Source organism: Eufriesea mexicana, unplaced genomic scaffold (genome assembly GCF_001483705.2).
Source record: "Eufriesea mexicana isolate 0111107269 unplaced genomic scaffold, ASM148370v2 scaffold325, whole genome shotgun sequence".
NCBI classification, from domain to species: domain Eukaryota; kingdom Metazoa; phylum Arthropoda; class Insecta; order Hymenoptera; family Apidae; genus Eufriesea; species Eufriesea mexicana.
In genome coordinates, this window is record NW_016908500.1 from 341,617 (window position 1) to 357,884 (window position 16,268).

Genomic DNA, 16,268 nt, shown 5'->3' on the forward strand with positions numbered 1-16,268 from the left:
ACATCATGAAATACAGAAAATAAGTATTTATTAATATACTTTTGTTAAATAGTTTATATATATTTATATTTATTCAAATAAAAAAATAATTGTATCCTATGTCTCCAGAATCCTTCGAAGCGCATTTACAATTAACAGAAGGTATATAATAATATGCAATTTTTGAAACATATTAATATTGTAATAGTAAACTTTTTCTAAACACGATCAATATAACAATTACAAATAAACATCGTATATACTATTTATACAACATATCCATATTTTTTACCATAATAAAAATAAACAATTAATTACGTTTATTTAATAAAAAAATTGTTTAAATATGTATATTTTACCAAATGATATTATTTGACATTCATTATTTATACCTATATAATACAATATTAATAAATATCTGTTAATTATTATAAAAAGTGATGAAATAATAATATAATATTTTGGAAAATATTAAGGAAAAGTTTAATTTTACGCGATGACAGAATCAAGAATTTTTGTTTCTTTGCCTATTATAATATTATATAAAGTATAAAATCAAATAGGTATTTTAAATTACAATCTTTGATGTACGTAACTGACTAATAATATTCTGTACGAATAAACCTAATTATAAAATAATTAATATTTCATATTAATAATCATTTGTTTGTTCTTTCTGTAATTTTTTTTTATAATTTTGTTAATTTAATATATATTAGTAAGTATTACATTCGTTTGCGTTTAAAATTATATTTTATATTTAAAATTGTATGAAAATTACTATAATTATTGTAATCAATAACGTTTGCAATATTTAACAAAATTGTGACATGACCAGCAAGTACATTTCTCATGAACATGATTTACAAATATTCAATAATAAAGCTTCTTTCTGTGCTTAGTTTTCTTCAGTTGTTTGATCTAATAAGTCCTGTTTCCATTGTAAGTTTGGTTCTAACTCGATTTACATATGTACGTATATCAGAGAAAAAAAATGAAAATTTTTCCTTCATTCCATCAACATAATACTTGTTTCACACTAATGAGAATATTTTGCATAAAGAGATTTATATATCTTAAAATATTAATATTTATAATAAAACAATCAAATTGAGAAATAAGAAAATAAAAACTTCTATTTTTATTTTCTACTTACGTAACAATGTCAAAACAACAAATATATTTTTAGATATCTCTTATTATCAATTGTTTCAACACGTATACATACATATGTTAGAATGCAGGGCATTAATCTTTAAATAAGAATGATGAAGCATATTATTAAGAGATAAAGCTTAATTTGCTTAATAAGCAATCTATATACGTATATACACATATATATGTACACGTATACGAAGTAGATAAGAATTAATTTAAATATCAGTAGCATTTAGTACACAATGAATTGCATTTACTAACGATGAGTCATTCATATTCCTTCTGCAGCCAACTTCAAACAATAGCTATTATCTTAGGATAAAAGTTCCTTACACATGTACAAAAACTAATTTATACTAATTTATAGAATAATTCGTTTATTTTTATCTTCCAAACTATCTCTTGTACGTTTAAGAATAAAGTGAAATTATTAAAATAATTTTATTTGGTTTGAAAGGCAACATGTTCTAATTCATAAGATATATTATTTAAGGTTATTTTTCCTCACAGATACAGGATCATCTTTTTCTGCGTAATAAAATTTCCCTTTTTTATATACTATTATAAATGATATTGTACGCTATTGTAAAAATACTGTTCTATTATATACTATTTTTCGACAATTGAGTTACCCAAAATTTATAATCTTAACCTCTGTTCTACTTTCTGTCGATTTTAACATTATCAATATTTCGTTGTTGTTGTAAATATATTATGTTCATTTGATATGGAATAATGTAGATATCACACAAAGTTTATATTTCACTGTGTATTTTTGACATTCTTATTTAATTATTAACAATATTTAGTTTTTATTGTCCCATCCAGCACTATATATTTTTGATGTATATTGTAGCTTGAAGTGAAGACCATCAGAGTCAAATTGCTACTATAGTTGGTAAGTAGATAAATAGAAATGTTACAGTAAATAAATCTTACAAAAAGTCACTTAAAAAAAAGGTATGTTTAAAAAAATTAAGTTGACTATTAATAAAAATAATAAAACGATTTACTGTTCAGTAACAGACTTACAACTTTCATTAGTAGGTGATTAGTATAATAAGTAATATTTACACGTTTCTCGTTATTTATATTTAGTTCTCAAATTTTTACGTGGGAAAGTACTATTTCTTTCTTAAATAATAAGAAACTAAAAAAGACAACGATTTTTTTCAAAAATTTACTTTTAATTTTGTAATTATTATTGAGTAAATAAATATTTAATATGAAATTTTACGAGGAGAAAATATTAAAAGAACGCTAATTTTTTTCTTAGATAAAGGGTGGAAGGAACTACCGAAAAAAAGTCTTCGTGAATATTGTATCTATTCTGTATTTCTTTTTCATTGTTTTTCTTTTTTTTCATTTTATTGTACAACGTTTCGTCATTTATATACCCGATCTTGCATTCGTTAACTACCTTACGTACAGACAAAGTTATTGCTTTACCATAATTGAAGTTCTATCAGACATGTTATCCAAGCAATTATCAATTGCCAAGAGCATTGGGGTTTTAATAAATGTTGATGTTACTTTGTTCATATAGATTTATATTTTCATCGATGAAAAAAAAACAGATTATGAAGATAAATGAAAAACATCATTAAAATCTTGAAATTACATAAAATTTGCATGATCGATAAAATACATCGAATTTATCGTCAGCAAAGAGATTAAAGCAAAATCTTCGAAATTGGTTAAAACTTCGCATACAAAAAAATGTCTACAACATTTGCACATATGCATCATACATTTAATTAGAGTATGCACTCTCTTGGTAGTTTTCTCCTAATATCTTAAATATTACGGTTTGTATATAAAATTTTCTATTTAATTAATATATATTTTGTTCTTTCGTGAACACTTGCAATTAAGATTAACGAGTATTAGAACTCGTAAACGTTTCTGAAAATCAGTATGCTATATAAAGTGTTCATAACTGTCAACACCTTAAGAAAGCGTAGTCACAAAGACACGTTATAATCGAAAAATTTACAAAACATGACATTTTATATAATAGTATTATCATACAAGTAGGACATATGAATAACATTTAAAAGTACAATTTTGCAATACAACTTAATTGCTACAAACAATTGTGAACAATGAAGCAAGATATTTGTAATTATCTAAATAATTAAATCGAAAGCAATTACATTTTGGTATATTTTTAATATGAAATGAGTAAGCGTCATTCGTATTTCTACCTCATTTTGATAACAATCCTATATTTTAAAGATCATAACTATCCGACTTAAGCATCGTAAAACAAGTACTCTTATAAAACGTCGCATAAAATAAAGGTAAATGCATTAATATCTTGCATATGCACAACGCGCAAGTATTTCTTTAGTATATCATTTTTCATATTATGTTGTATACGTAAAGCATTTGCATTGGTTCGATAATACATCGTTGTAGCCTTAAGAACCAATGTTGTAACAAATTCATTTTGATGGTCCACTATCTGCAACAAAACAACAAATTTAATCAACAAATGTTCAATATGTGATTCTATATAATTATAGATTTATACATATACGAAGGTGCATAACGATATAAAATGTCGAATACGTAATTGTAAAAAAATTCTAACATAAAAATATAATTTCATTTCCGTGTTTCCAATTTCCATGCTAAACTTATTTAACAGTCGTAAATACCTGTCTGCATTATTCCTGTTTATGATACAATACATATAAATACTTCATATGACCTCTTTGTGAGTAAAAACACGTTATGAATCAAAATTTGTTTGTAATATTCTATAATTAGCTTGGAGTGACGTAAACGCTTTATACTTCCACATATGTACATACATACATATTTAACATACGACTATCGTGGAAACAAGATTGAAAATTTTTCTTTTACCTTTTATCAGATTTACAATTCCAAGTATTAATTTTGTTAAGAAATTTCTATATTTTTTCCGATATTAAAATACAATTTTTACAATAGTTTGTTACATACGCATCAAAATGTGTTTCGTTTCGAAATGACTACCTATCGACTTTAAATCACGATGTATCAATTCACGAGTCGATATTCAATTATAGGTTATAGACAATATCAGACGGAAAGGTTTTTCGCGCTCGAATCAAATTGGACAAAATCGATTCGTAGTATCAGCTATACGTGATACAGTAAGTAATATATTTCTATCGAAGATGTGGAATATATTTTTAAATAAAGATTCAGTTTTTAAAAATTTGTTCCAAAAATTTGTGTAAGTGAAAAACTTGAAAAGTGCATCTTAAACGGCGAAGATTTATAACAATGTTGTTCCACGATATAATAGCAGGTATTTAGCTATACATATATATAATTATACATCGCATATAATCGATGAAAGAAATTTAATGATATACAGAGTAAAACATCTCCGATATTTTTAAAAGTATAGGATAACTTTATTAAATAGGAGAAGACTATAATATATCAATAATAATCTTTCTGTAGGCAGAGAACTTTTTGAACTTTCTAAATAACTTTTAAGGTTATAATTATTTTTGATGGTATGTTATATTTTCCTATTGCTAGTGCAACAAATGTTTTGACGATTTCCATAATTTCTAATATAAGAATTAGACTTCTTATTTGATAAAAAAAAATATTTTATTTCCCAACTTAAAATTTTAATATACTACAATATGCATTATATATAATTTCTTTATTAGCTAATGAAAAGCATTTTAAATAAATATAAAAGAATAATAATAACATAAACTTTGTGACATATACTCGTATATACTAATTTAAAAAATAAAACCTTAAACATCCATTTGAATTTCTTTCACTAAAAAATCTGTGTTCTTTTTCCATCAAATCTAAATTTTGGAATGATATTGTACAATCAGTTGCAAAAATATTGAATATTGAAAAAATATGTTTTGTTTTATATTTTAGATAAATGTACAACGAATATAAAATATGTATTTTATCGAGGAATATAATATTTATATATTATATATAAATATTGATACATGCGTAAAAGCACGAAGAAGAAAAGTGAGGAACTAAACTGTATATATGATCGAATATTTTTGTAACCGACTGTACATCGTGAGAAATACTCGAATAGAGCTTATTTACATTAACACTTTGATTGCCATACACTTTTATATAGCACACTCAGGGGGCCACGATAAAATTTCCATTATTCTTAGGATATAATAATCAATTATCAAACAATATGGCAAAAGAAAAGAAAAAAATGGTGCAAATTATTAATGTTTTCTATTCAAAATTCTCTACTTATTTACGTTGTTCAAATTTTCAAAAAGTGATTATAATAAAACAAATATAAATTTAAAAAATTAGTATCGCCGAACATTGGTAACCAACATGGCCCCACTGAGGAGACAAGCGCTGGTCACTGGTAACCATCATGGCAGTCAACGTGTTAACAATACTGGAATCGTTAGGCTCCTAAAATTTGCATACTTATATCATTCTTGGAATGATTGCAGCACATATTACAATAATTTCATATCTTGTAGTGTTGTTAACTCTTCCTCCTATAGAATGTTTCTTAATATTCATCAAAGAATATATCGAGCTATCGAATTCGTTCTAAAATTGATCTACTACGTTTCCATTGATTCAAGAAGTTTCCTATTTTAGAAATTATGGCTTCTACTGTATGTGTTTAATTTATAAAATAATCAACGTGTTGATACAGATCAAATCATGCAGGGTGTTCCAGCAAAGGTAGTACAACCGAGAAGGGCGTGATTTTCTACATGCAGAAATGAATCGAAAAAAAAGTAGAAAATTTTTTGATTCGAAGCTTCGTTTTCGAGAAAACCGACTTTGAATATTCACCTAGTACACATGCACTTAGCTATGGTTCAGATGTATGGATCTTCAATACATCAGCATCGGTGATACAACCGGGGGGATCTAAAGGAAAAAACAAATCGAAAATAAAATATACAATTTTTTCATTCGAAGCTTCGTTGTCAAGAAAATTGACTTTGAATATCCACTGAGTACGCTGGTATACTGATTGTCAATCCTACCTTAGCCAACATTTTTCAGTGCGCCTGTATCAAGTGCACACGTATTCGATGAATATTCAAAGTCGATTTTCTCGACAACGAAAATTTGAATGAGAAAATTTTATTCTTTATTTTCGATCTGTTTTTTCATGTAGAATCATCCCCTTCCTGGTTGTATTACTGTTGCTGAGACACTCTATATATTGACTTGTACATTTTCCTGTAAAATGCAAAACTTTTACTGTCTAAAATTTATCTTATTTCGTACCGGTTTTATGTCGATTTTGTTTTATTAATGAAAAATAATTTCATTATTTTCAAGTTATTATAGAAGAAAACCTAATAATAATCAGAATGACAAAAAAACGTAACTCAATGAATTGTTAACTACCTGAATAATTTATTGGTACTATCAAAAGGAAATTTGAGGTTTTATAACAACGACAATTGCTATCAACATTCCTTACTATTCTATATTATGTATACTTTTTATTCATATATTTTGCTTCGAGATACAGATACCTATATATAGTACATATAAACACAATACTACAAGTATGAAGCAGAGACTCATTGTGGCATGTACTACAACCAATCTAGGAATGATAACAGGAGTATGGACTTGTTGCATCAATGAAAGTGGACACCATTTTGATATAAGATTCGTTGTGATACCCCTTAGTTACTACTGAATGAAAATCGTCGAAATGAGAGATACAGAGTGTTTTTTTATTTTGAACATAAATAATATCTCTGTTATTTCTGATGATAAAAGTATTTTGTCCTACTGTTATATTCACCACATGGAACTTCTATAGAATTATAGAAAACATAAATAACAGAAATATTGAGAAATAACATGAGTTCAAGATAAAAAAACCATCCTATATATGAGGAATCGTTAAAATCAACTAAATATCCACTGTTCTAATAGAAATAAAGAAGTATAGCATCTTGAAATGATAAGACCTTTAAAAGCATTTTATACACAAAATGATTATCACTGAAATGTTTTTGGTATTTTCTATACTATACAAATTGTGTACATAATGTTTTAATATATTTTAGTATATATAGTAAGGTTTAGTGAAGTTTCAATATACTAAATTCGGATATATTATACTATACTATAATAGACCATTAACAATTAAATTCAATTATTTTCATATAACCAAGAAACAAGTCACACCTTTTCCAAGAACAGTAATTTAAAACAACAATAATACATATTTTACTAACTTTTAACTACTTCATCTTTTGAATAAAATTATACAATTTTCTCTCTTAAGTAACATTACAGATTATATCTCATATATCATTAATACACCGTCGTATATGTATAATTAGGTATAAACAAATATAGGTATAATTAAATTAGAATCAAGATAGAAGTGATAAAGTGCTATTTGAAACAGTAAACACTACAAGTGAATTAGAATCAAAATATCTCTTTTAAATCTAACAATACATGCTAGATAGAAAATAGAAACTTTTATATCCTTACATTGTTACTGAATCACTTGCTTTAGTACTCAAAGTATATTTACTTTAACACTTCGTTAATTTTAAGTATACGTAATATATTGTTTTTAATAAATATACTGACTTGCTACTTTATATAATACTGATTTATAATTTAAGTAATTATACAGTAACTGAGGAACATTAACAATTAATGAAAATTTACACATTGATATTTGTTGCGTCTCATGTAATATATCGTAACAAACATCAATATCTAGAATGGCACGTAAAATTCTGTTAGATCCTCTCAGAAATATGAATTTTTTACGCAATTCGTGCAATACGTACCTACGAAAATATTCCTATGTATTAGTACTTGGTGTCGTCCTCATTTTATCACTTCTATCGGTTTCCCTTGTTTCTGATCTTTGTTCTAAAGAATTGTCAGACGTGACACCATCCGACCGATCGTCTTCGTTGCTTGGTCTTTCGTGACTTTCAACATCTTGTTGTTCAAGCAATGGCATATCAAGGGAATCCGAAGAAATACGCCTAACGCTGCTCGCATGCTCTGCTACATCCGACTGCATTTCCTTTGCATCTCGTACATTATTTAACGAATCAGAACTTAACGAAGGAAAATCTAACGTGGTTTTCATTTCTAACGAATCAGAACTTCGACATAACGGGTGATGCTTTTTATCCATGTTATCTTCCAACTCGAGGGAATCCGTGCTCGTTTCCATAATGTTGCTTTCCCTCTGAAGAGGCAGCACAGTCTCTGATTCCTCTGGTTTTGGAACGGTTTGTATACCAGCTTGTACTACCACTTTCTCGGCATCCGTAATTTCAATTTGCGAAATGTCGTCCGTCGTGTCATCTTGTCGATCGAATTTCTCCACATTCGACTGAGCTATTCGTATGATTTCGTCTATTTCCTTTATTCTCTTCTCGTAATCATCTGACCCTGACGTACTTGCATTGAACGAGCCAGCAGTGTCGACCCTCGTTCGTGGTAGACTTTCCAATTTGTACTTGTTCTCGGGACTTTCGTGTTCCAATAAGTCTTCTTCTTCTCTGGCACGCAGTTCGATTAAGTGTGCTTCCCTACAGGCTTTCTCCAGCCCCTCGAAATCCTTCAATGAAGACAGTGAGATATCGTCACCATGGCCGGATCGACTTGTCGTGTACCTTCTTGGAAGACTACCATTATTAACAGAATCATGCGAACCACATTGTAATTTTTTAGAATTCTCAGCAGCAACAGCACTCTCTAAGTGTTCGAACTCTTGCAGAGAGCTTAACGACACGTTATCGTGATCGGATGGTCTAGTGAAATACTTTTTACCTGTTAAGACATCGTAATCTGGAGTACTTCCAAAGCTACCGCGCATGCTACCCACGCTTCCTATCGATTCCTTGTGGCTACCTAAACTTCCAAATCTACTACTACCGGCTTCAAAATCGGTTATTTCTTCTTCTTTTATATCCTCTAGGGGACCTCGATCATACTCAATATCGTAAACTCGAGAATCTGCGTGGAATTGCATTTCTATCCACTTTTTTCCTCCCTCGTATTGCTCCTCATCCGAATAGGATTGTGAATACTGATCGTCGTTTGACACTTGAGGTGGACTCTCCTCTGATTCAAAATCGAATAACTCATTAGTCTTCGATGCTTGACTCGTAGATACCTGCGAATCTTCTTTGGTTTCGGTTATTAAGTTGTCGAGGTCCCGATCATAATGTTTGCTGATTGCTTGCGGTATAGTACTAATACGTATACTTTTACCTTCTGAATCATATTCTTCAGCTTCTTTACCAACCTCTTCTACAACTACGAAGTCGTCGATGATGTCAGGTTTGTCAACCATCTCGAAAGAATCGCTATCCGGTGAATGACGATCTGATTTCTCTTTTCCTATCACCGTATCGATAGACACACCCGATGTCGAAGATGTTGACATACTAGCTTGCTGCATCATTGACGGTATAGATGTTTGTACGGACATCTCGGGACTTTCGCTCAGAGCACTTGTCGCAGCACCTTTTTGATCTAACAGATCAGACTCTGTTACTGGCACGTCCAACATCACTTCCTCCATGTCCCTCTCAGCTGTTTCCGTGTCGAAGGCTTGGCTTTCAAATTTTTCCATGGACGAATCTGCCTCTGCTGCTGCTTGAGTCGAAATCACTTGAGTAGATACACTCTGTACACCATCTTCGAAAACTCGCGATGTCATTATATCTACAGATTGTAATGTACCTGGTGTCATCGTAGACGTGGACGTCGCAAAATCAACTCCCTTCACTTCCTTTGCCGCCTCTTCCTTCGCGCATTCAACATCACGGGCAGCATCTTCGAGGACCTGTGGAAAGATCATTTCAGATGATCTTTTCATACGACAAGGTATGCGACTATAGATGTTATCAATTGGTTCATCAATTGGTATGTCACTACCCGAAGAATCCGACTGTTCGGTGTGTTCTTCATCGAGGGCTCCATCGAGGTCCTCTTCTACTTCCTCTTTATCCGGATCCGCTTCAGAGGCCACCAGCGTTTCTGACAATTCACTGGTACTGTCGATACTGCCGAGGTGACCTGAACTCAAAGAAGTTAAAGATTTCATGGATTCACGCGAGCTCATTGTAGTGGCAGCTGTATGATACTCCTGAGAAGTTTGCTTAGAAGAGGAAGAATGGTCGATAGACATCATTGCAGTTTCATATTCCGAAGCCGTTGTCGAAGGTATACCGCAGGAATGTAAGGCTTCTACGTCGGAAGAACTAGGTCGGCTACCACTACCAATCTCGTAGTCGCAAGATTGATAATTACTACTTTCGCCGGAACTAGAACCAAGATCCGCATCACTCTCAGAGGTAACACGTTTAGAACTTCTACCGGGTTTCTGTCGTCTTCTGAGTACTGGACGCGGCAAAGCCAAAGAAGAACTTTCATCTTTATTGTCTATATCTGAACCTGACATACTAGCAGGCACAGGACTAGGATGTTCTTCTTCATCGTCTTTTGAATCTTCTTGGACGGTTATTGGAGCAGTCTCTATGTCAGACTTTTCAGTTTTAATCACAGGTGTATCTCCTTGTGTTAGATTTACCGGTTCTTCGATACTACTGGAAGTAGATTCCTCTACGTCCATTTTACTTTCAGTACTATCTTTTGTTTCGTATGGCATTGATTTATCGATAGGAGATTCGCTCTTTATTGCTTCCGTATCTGATTCGTGAGTTTGTTCAGGAAATGATGGCGCGTATAAAAATGGTAAATCGTTCGGAATGGATTCAGGTTGTAGTTTAAACCGGAACTCTGAAGGGGAATCTTTAATTTGAATCACAGTTTCACTATTTTCGCTTAACTCTTCTATCAGGTCTTGTTTTGCTGCCTCTAAAGACTCTTTCACTTCGGCAATTTCTTTTTTCACTACCTGATCTAGAACAGTTATAGCGTATCGTGCACTTAAATCAACACTAGGGAGATCATCTCTTTTTATTTTAAAGGCACAAGTGTCGGAAGGAACTGTCGTGGATCTTCCAGGCTTATCGTGTTTTTCTGCAGCTTTTTTCATATGCCTTTTATACTCGTCGCTCATGGGTTTCAATTTCGACAGATAAGCTTCCGTCCATTCCTTTAATACGTCATCTATGCATACTGGTTTATCAGACTCAGTTGCCCCCTGTGCTGTTTCTTCCACTGGCTTCTCGCTTTCCTTTAACGATTTCGTTGTCTTCTCTAGTTTCAGTTCAATGTCTGGCTTTGAAACAGCTTCTTCCCGTTTATCTTGATCAGTTTTAGAAATTTTAGATTTATCTTTAATCGTGTCATCTTTAAGCGCATCATCTTTAATCGTTTCTTCTTTAGTCAACTCAACCTTAATCTTTTCTTCTTTACTCACATCATCTTTAATTACCTTAACCTTAGCCTTTTCTTCTTTACTCACGTCGTCTTTAACCACCTCATCCTTAATCTTTTCTTCTTTACTCACATCATCTTTAATCACCTCAACCTTAATCCTTTCTCCTTTAACCACTTCAACCTTAATTTTTTCTTCTTTAATTACATCGTCTTTAACCACCTCATCTTTAATCTTTACTTCTTTAATCACATCGTCTTTAATCACCTTATCCTTAATCTTTTCTTCTTTAATCACTTCAACTTTAATCTTTTCTTTCTCGATCACATCGTCTTTAATTACCTCATCCTTAATCTTTTCTTCTTTAATCACTTCAATTTTAATCTTTTCTTCCTCAATCACATCGTCTTTAATCACCTCATCCTTAATCTGTTTTTCTTTAATCACATCGTCCTTAATCACTTCAACCTCAATTTTTTCTTCTTTAATTACATCGTCTTTAACCACCTCATCTTTAATCTTTTCTTCTTTAATCACTTCAACTTTAATCTTTTCTTCTTTACTCACATCGTCCTTGATCACTTCATCCTTAATCTTTTCTTCTTTAATAACTTCAACTTTAATTGCTTTTTCCTTGATCACATCGTCTTTAATTACCTCACCTTTAATCTTTTCTTCTTTAATCACGTCATCTTTCATCGTTTTTTCTTTTCTTAGATCCTCAGAAGATTTCTCAATATATAAATCTGCAGTAGTTGTTGCCATTTCGGTACCTTCTTCAGGAGTACATATGTCTACTAGCAAAGACTCTTCTTCACGTTTCTCCAGGTCCATGATTTGTTCTCTAGATATCTCTCGCTGAATGCTTTCTACATATTCTTTAATAGGAGTTTTTGCATCATATTCACGCTGTAACGTGTCAACTAATTCCTGACAACTTATATCTAACCTCTTCTCCACCAATTCGTTTTCAAAATCTTGTTCGCTAACAGGAATTACAGTAAATTTACTTTTGCCAACCGACGGAGTACCACGACCGTCATCTGTGATCGTTTCTTTCATCGATTCTATCACACTAACATCTTCAGAAGATTTAGTACCGGATTCCTGTTCAAGATCGGTTGATCCATCCAACGAAGATAATCTTTCCTTTTTCTTCATCGATTCATACGCCTCTAATTCTTGATTAAAAATTTGAGATGGCTGTAATGTCTCCGATATTTCAATTTTCTCGTCACCAATCATCCAATCGACAGGTTTAATCTCAAGCCCACGAACCTTCGGTTTAGGAGAGACTAGTGGAGGACTTTCAATTTCAAAACTATCCGCTCTTCTCGTGCTTATCATTGGATGTTCTCTTTGCATCGAAATAGGAAGAGACTCTTGTACTAAAGAGTAATCTATATTTGTATCTTCTGACACGGTACTAGGACTGATAGTTATATCCCGTTCTTGAACTAACCTTTCAAACGAATCCATTTCTGCGCTTTCATGTAACGATGGAATCCCTCTACTAGTTTGTTCGGAAATTTTATATTCGTCCATTTCTAAAGAAGGCACATCAACGGAATCTTCTCTAGATTGACTGTCCATACCAGGCTCAAGAATTTCCAGTACTCTAGCACCTGAAATTTCAGATACAATTTTATCCTGAGGAAAACTCAAGTCGCTATGGAAATCTCTTTGTAGATCCACTTGACTGCTAGATTTGGTCGATCGTTGGATCTCAGATAGTGGACTTAATGTTGGTTTCGATATACTTTCCAGTTCGTTCGTATCAACGTCGATAGTTTCTTCGAAGTCTATCTGTTCAGATATAGTACTAGGGCTCATGGCAATTTCTCTATCTTGTAGTTTAGCTTGTGACGATGACAGAGGGAAGCTTTCATCTTTCTCGTGCGAAAATGTTTCTTCATCTTTAGTTATATCTTCACTGACGCTTATACTGTCCCTGGTAGAACTCTTCTCTAGCGATTCTTCCTGTATCGAAGACCTTAGTCTCGGTGATTCAATTGAACTTTGATCTACTTTACATGGTACCATCTGCTGGTCCACCGACATCTTCATGATGCTTTCGAATTTACGTGTTAAATCATCAGCCAGTTTTTCGTGATCCGTTTCAACGCTTTCGCTTATAATTTGTTCCAAATATCCCTTACTAAGTAACTCTGCCTTCAAATCTGCTGCTGATTTGGCTTCAATTTCACTTTCGATCGACTGAATCAACGTTTCTGCTATGGTTCGTGCTTCGATTTCTTTAAATTTCTGCCGCTGTTTTTCTTCCAAACTTTCTGTCAGTGGTACTTCTTCTTCTATCACTTCACTCGGTTTTTCTTCTTTCAACAAATCTTTTTCTTCTGGTTTCTTTTCACTTGGCACAAATTGAGTAATGTCGAAACTTTCTTTAGTTTCCTTATGTGACTCTCCTTGAGCAAGTGTCTCAATGTGATCCGAATCTACGACTGGTTTGGATATCCTTTCCGTTGCTGGCTCTCCTTCAACTGTTTTCAAATCATCTTTATCAACACCTTTCTCAGGAATGTCTTTCTTTATTCGAATGGCTACATCAGCATCGCTTTCTCTTAATATACTAGTACCTGCCATGTGAGTCATGACTCCCTCTTTGTCAGACAATTTTTTAGTTATTTCTTCTTTCTTCGTTTCAGCTCTTGATTCAGATGCAAACGCGTCTATTACCTCTTGCGTGTCTGTCAAATTCATCGACATCTTTTGAGTTGCAGTTTTGTCTAATTCCTCGCGCTTGCTTTTTTTCTCTTCCAACATTTCAGTCGGTGATTCTTTCTTCAATTGCGACTCCGACGATTTCTTCTTCTCTACATGTTGCTTTTCCTCAAGCGTGATAACCTTGTCTGTACCACTGGAAATTTCTGAAGATACCACTTCCTTCTGCTCCAGCATAGTTGAAGTTTTATGGTCAATCTTGGAGGTGACTGTTGCAAACTCAGTTTTGGCTCTATCCATATCCTCGAACATTTTAAAAGCTTCTTGAGGATCAGTGAAGGTTTTGGAGAACGTTTGCGTTTCACTTTTAGTAGTTAAATGCTCCTCCAATTTTGAGGTTACTTCTTCGCTTGATTTCTTTTCCGTTATTGTATACGATTCACTTTCTTTTTTAATATGCATATCCTTCTTTCCAGGCTTATCTGGCGTTGTTTTAACATCTATGACACGTTTTGGAATTCGGGATTCGAATTCTTTCTTTTTCGTTGTTGGTGAAATATCCTGTTCTTCTATACTTATTTCTTTTTCAGTTTCAAGTTTAATAGGAAGTTTTATTTCTGCTGTGCCTTTAGGTTTTGTTTCCTTTTGAACTTTATCTTTATCTATCTTTGTTGTTGAAATAGGAATACGAGACTCAAATTCCTTCTTAATATGTTTGGCTTCAAGTTCAGTTACTGTTTTTTTATCAATTACACTTTCTTCCTTTTCTTCTTTTTGTGATTCCTCTTCTTTTTCTTTTATTTCTGGTTCTTTATACGTAGATTCTGGAACAAAAGATACTTTCTCCGGTTGTTCCTTTTCAACTGGTATCACTTCTTCCATAACCTTGTCTGTGACTTCACTTTCTGTTTTCTTTTCTCCTTCAAGAAACTTCTGCATCTCCTTTTTAATATCCGCTGAAAAAGTAATTTTAGGTTTAATATCAGTGATTGATTCTATTCTTTTTGTTTCAATTCTATGCTCAGGAATATGAGCTAGTGCACCTAACACATCACTTCCTCCTTCTACTTGAACAGATTTCAATACTTGTTCCTGTACCAGAGTCCCATCTTTCTGTACTTTGTAAATAATAGTAGTTTCTTCTGTTATAATACGCCTTCCACTCGATTTTTCTCTAATGATATCTTCCTTTCTTATTTCCGGCGTTCCAACTCTTTCTCGCACTACTATATCTGTAACAACATCTTTTATTTCTTTCTCCTGTTTTTCTACATGTTTAGCAATATCATCTGGTGCACTTGGTTTTAGAGAGAATTCTTGTGCTTCTTTCTGTTTAATTTCTGATTCTGTAATTACATCTTGTAATTTTATTTCTGTAACAAGCTCTTGCACTTCCTTTTGTATTTTCTTCATGGGTTCCATTGCCACTTGCAATTCTTCATGTTTATCTTCAATGTCCTTCTTTTCTATTTCTATAATAGATTTTTGTATTTGTTTTTGTTTTTTTTCGATATCCTGTATATGCTTCTGCTCTGCACTCAGTTCTACTGCATCTTTCTGTACCTGTTCTTTTTTTTCTCCATCTTCTTTTATACTTTCTTCTTTTATAGTTATTTCTGTAACAGTATCTTGTTTTTCTCTTTGATCTACACTTTCTTTACCAGTATCCGGTAAACTGATTTCTGTAACAAATTTTTGCACTTCTTTTTCTTTTTCTTCTATGGTTTCTTTGACTTTTTCTTTCTCTGCACTTACTTTTATAACAGTCTTTTGTACTTTTTCTTGTTTTTCTTCTATACTTTCTTTTATAACCTTTCCTTGTGTACTAATTTCTGAAATAGATTTTTGCTCTTCTGCTTTCTTTTGTTCTATACTTTCCTTCATATCTTCTTCTTTTTTCTTTACTTCTGGTATAGATTTCACCACTTTCTTTTCTGTTTCTTCCATAGATTCCTTTATGGTATCTTCATATGCATCTATTTCTGCTTTGGATACTTCCAATACTTTTTCTTTCTCTTCTATACTCTCCTTTATTCTTTTTTCTCCTGCACCAGAAATAGATTCTTGCACTTTCATTTTTTCTACTGCCCGCCCTGTTTCCTGAAAACGAAAT

At 32.1% G+C, this 16,268-nt stretch overlaps 1 protein-coding gene across 1 annotated transcript in view; it reads right to left on the reverse strand.

The window, feature by feature from the left end:
- Window positions 1-3,529: 3,529 nt before the first annotated feature.
- The window catches only part of LOC108556159 (ankyrin-3-like), a 48,658-nt gene continuing 35,919 nt past the window's right edge, over window positions 3,530-16,268 (reverse strand). The window contains exons 27-28 of the mRNA XM_017912130.1: window positions 7,953-16,190; window positions 3,530-3,604 (exon numbers count right to left, since the gene is read on the reverse strand). Of these exons, the coding sequence (XP_017767619.1) occupies window positions 7,967-16,190 (8,224 nt within the window). The 3' untranslated portion in view covers window positions 3,530-3,604; window positions 7,953-7,966. The remainder of the gene's footprint in view (window positions 3,605-7,952; window positions 16,191-16,268) is intronic.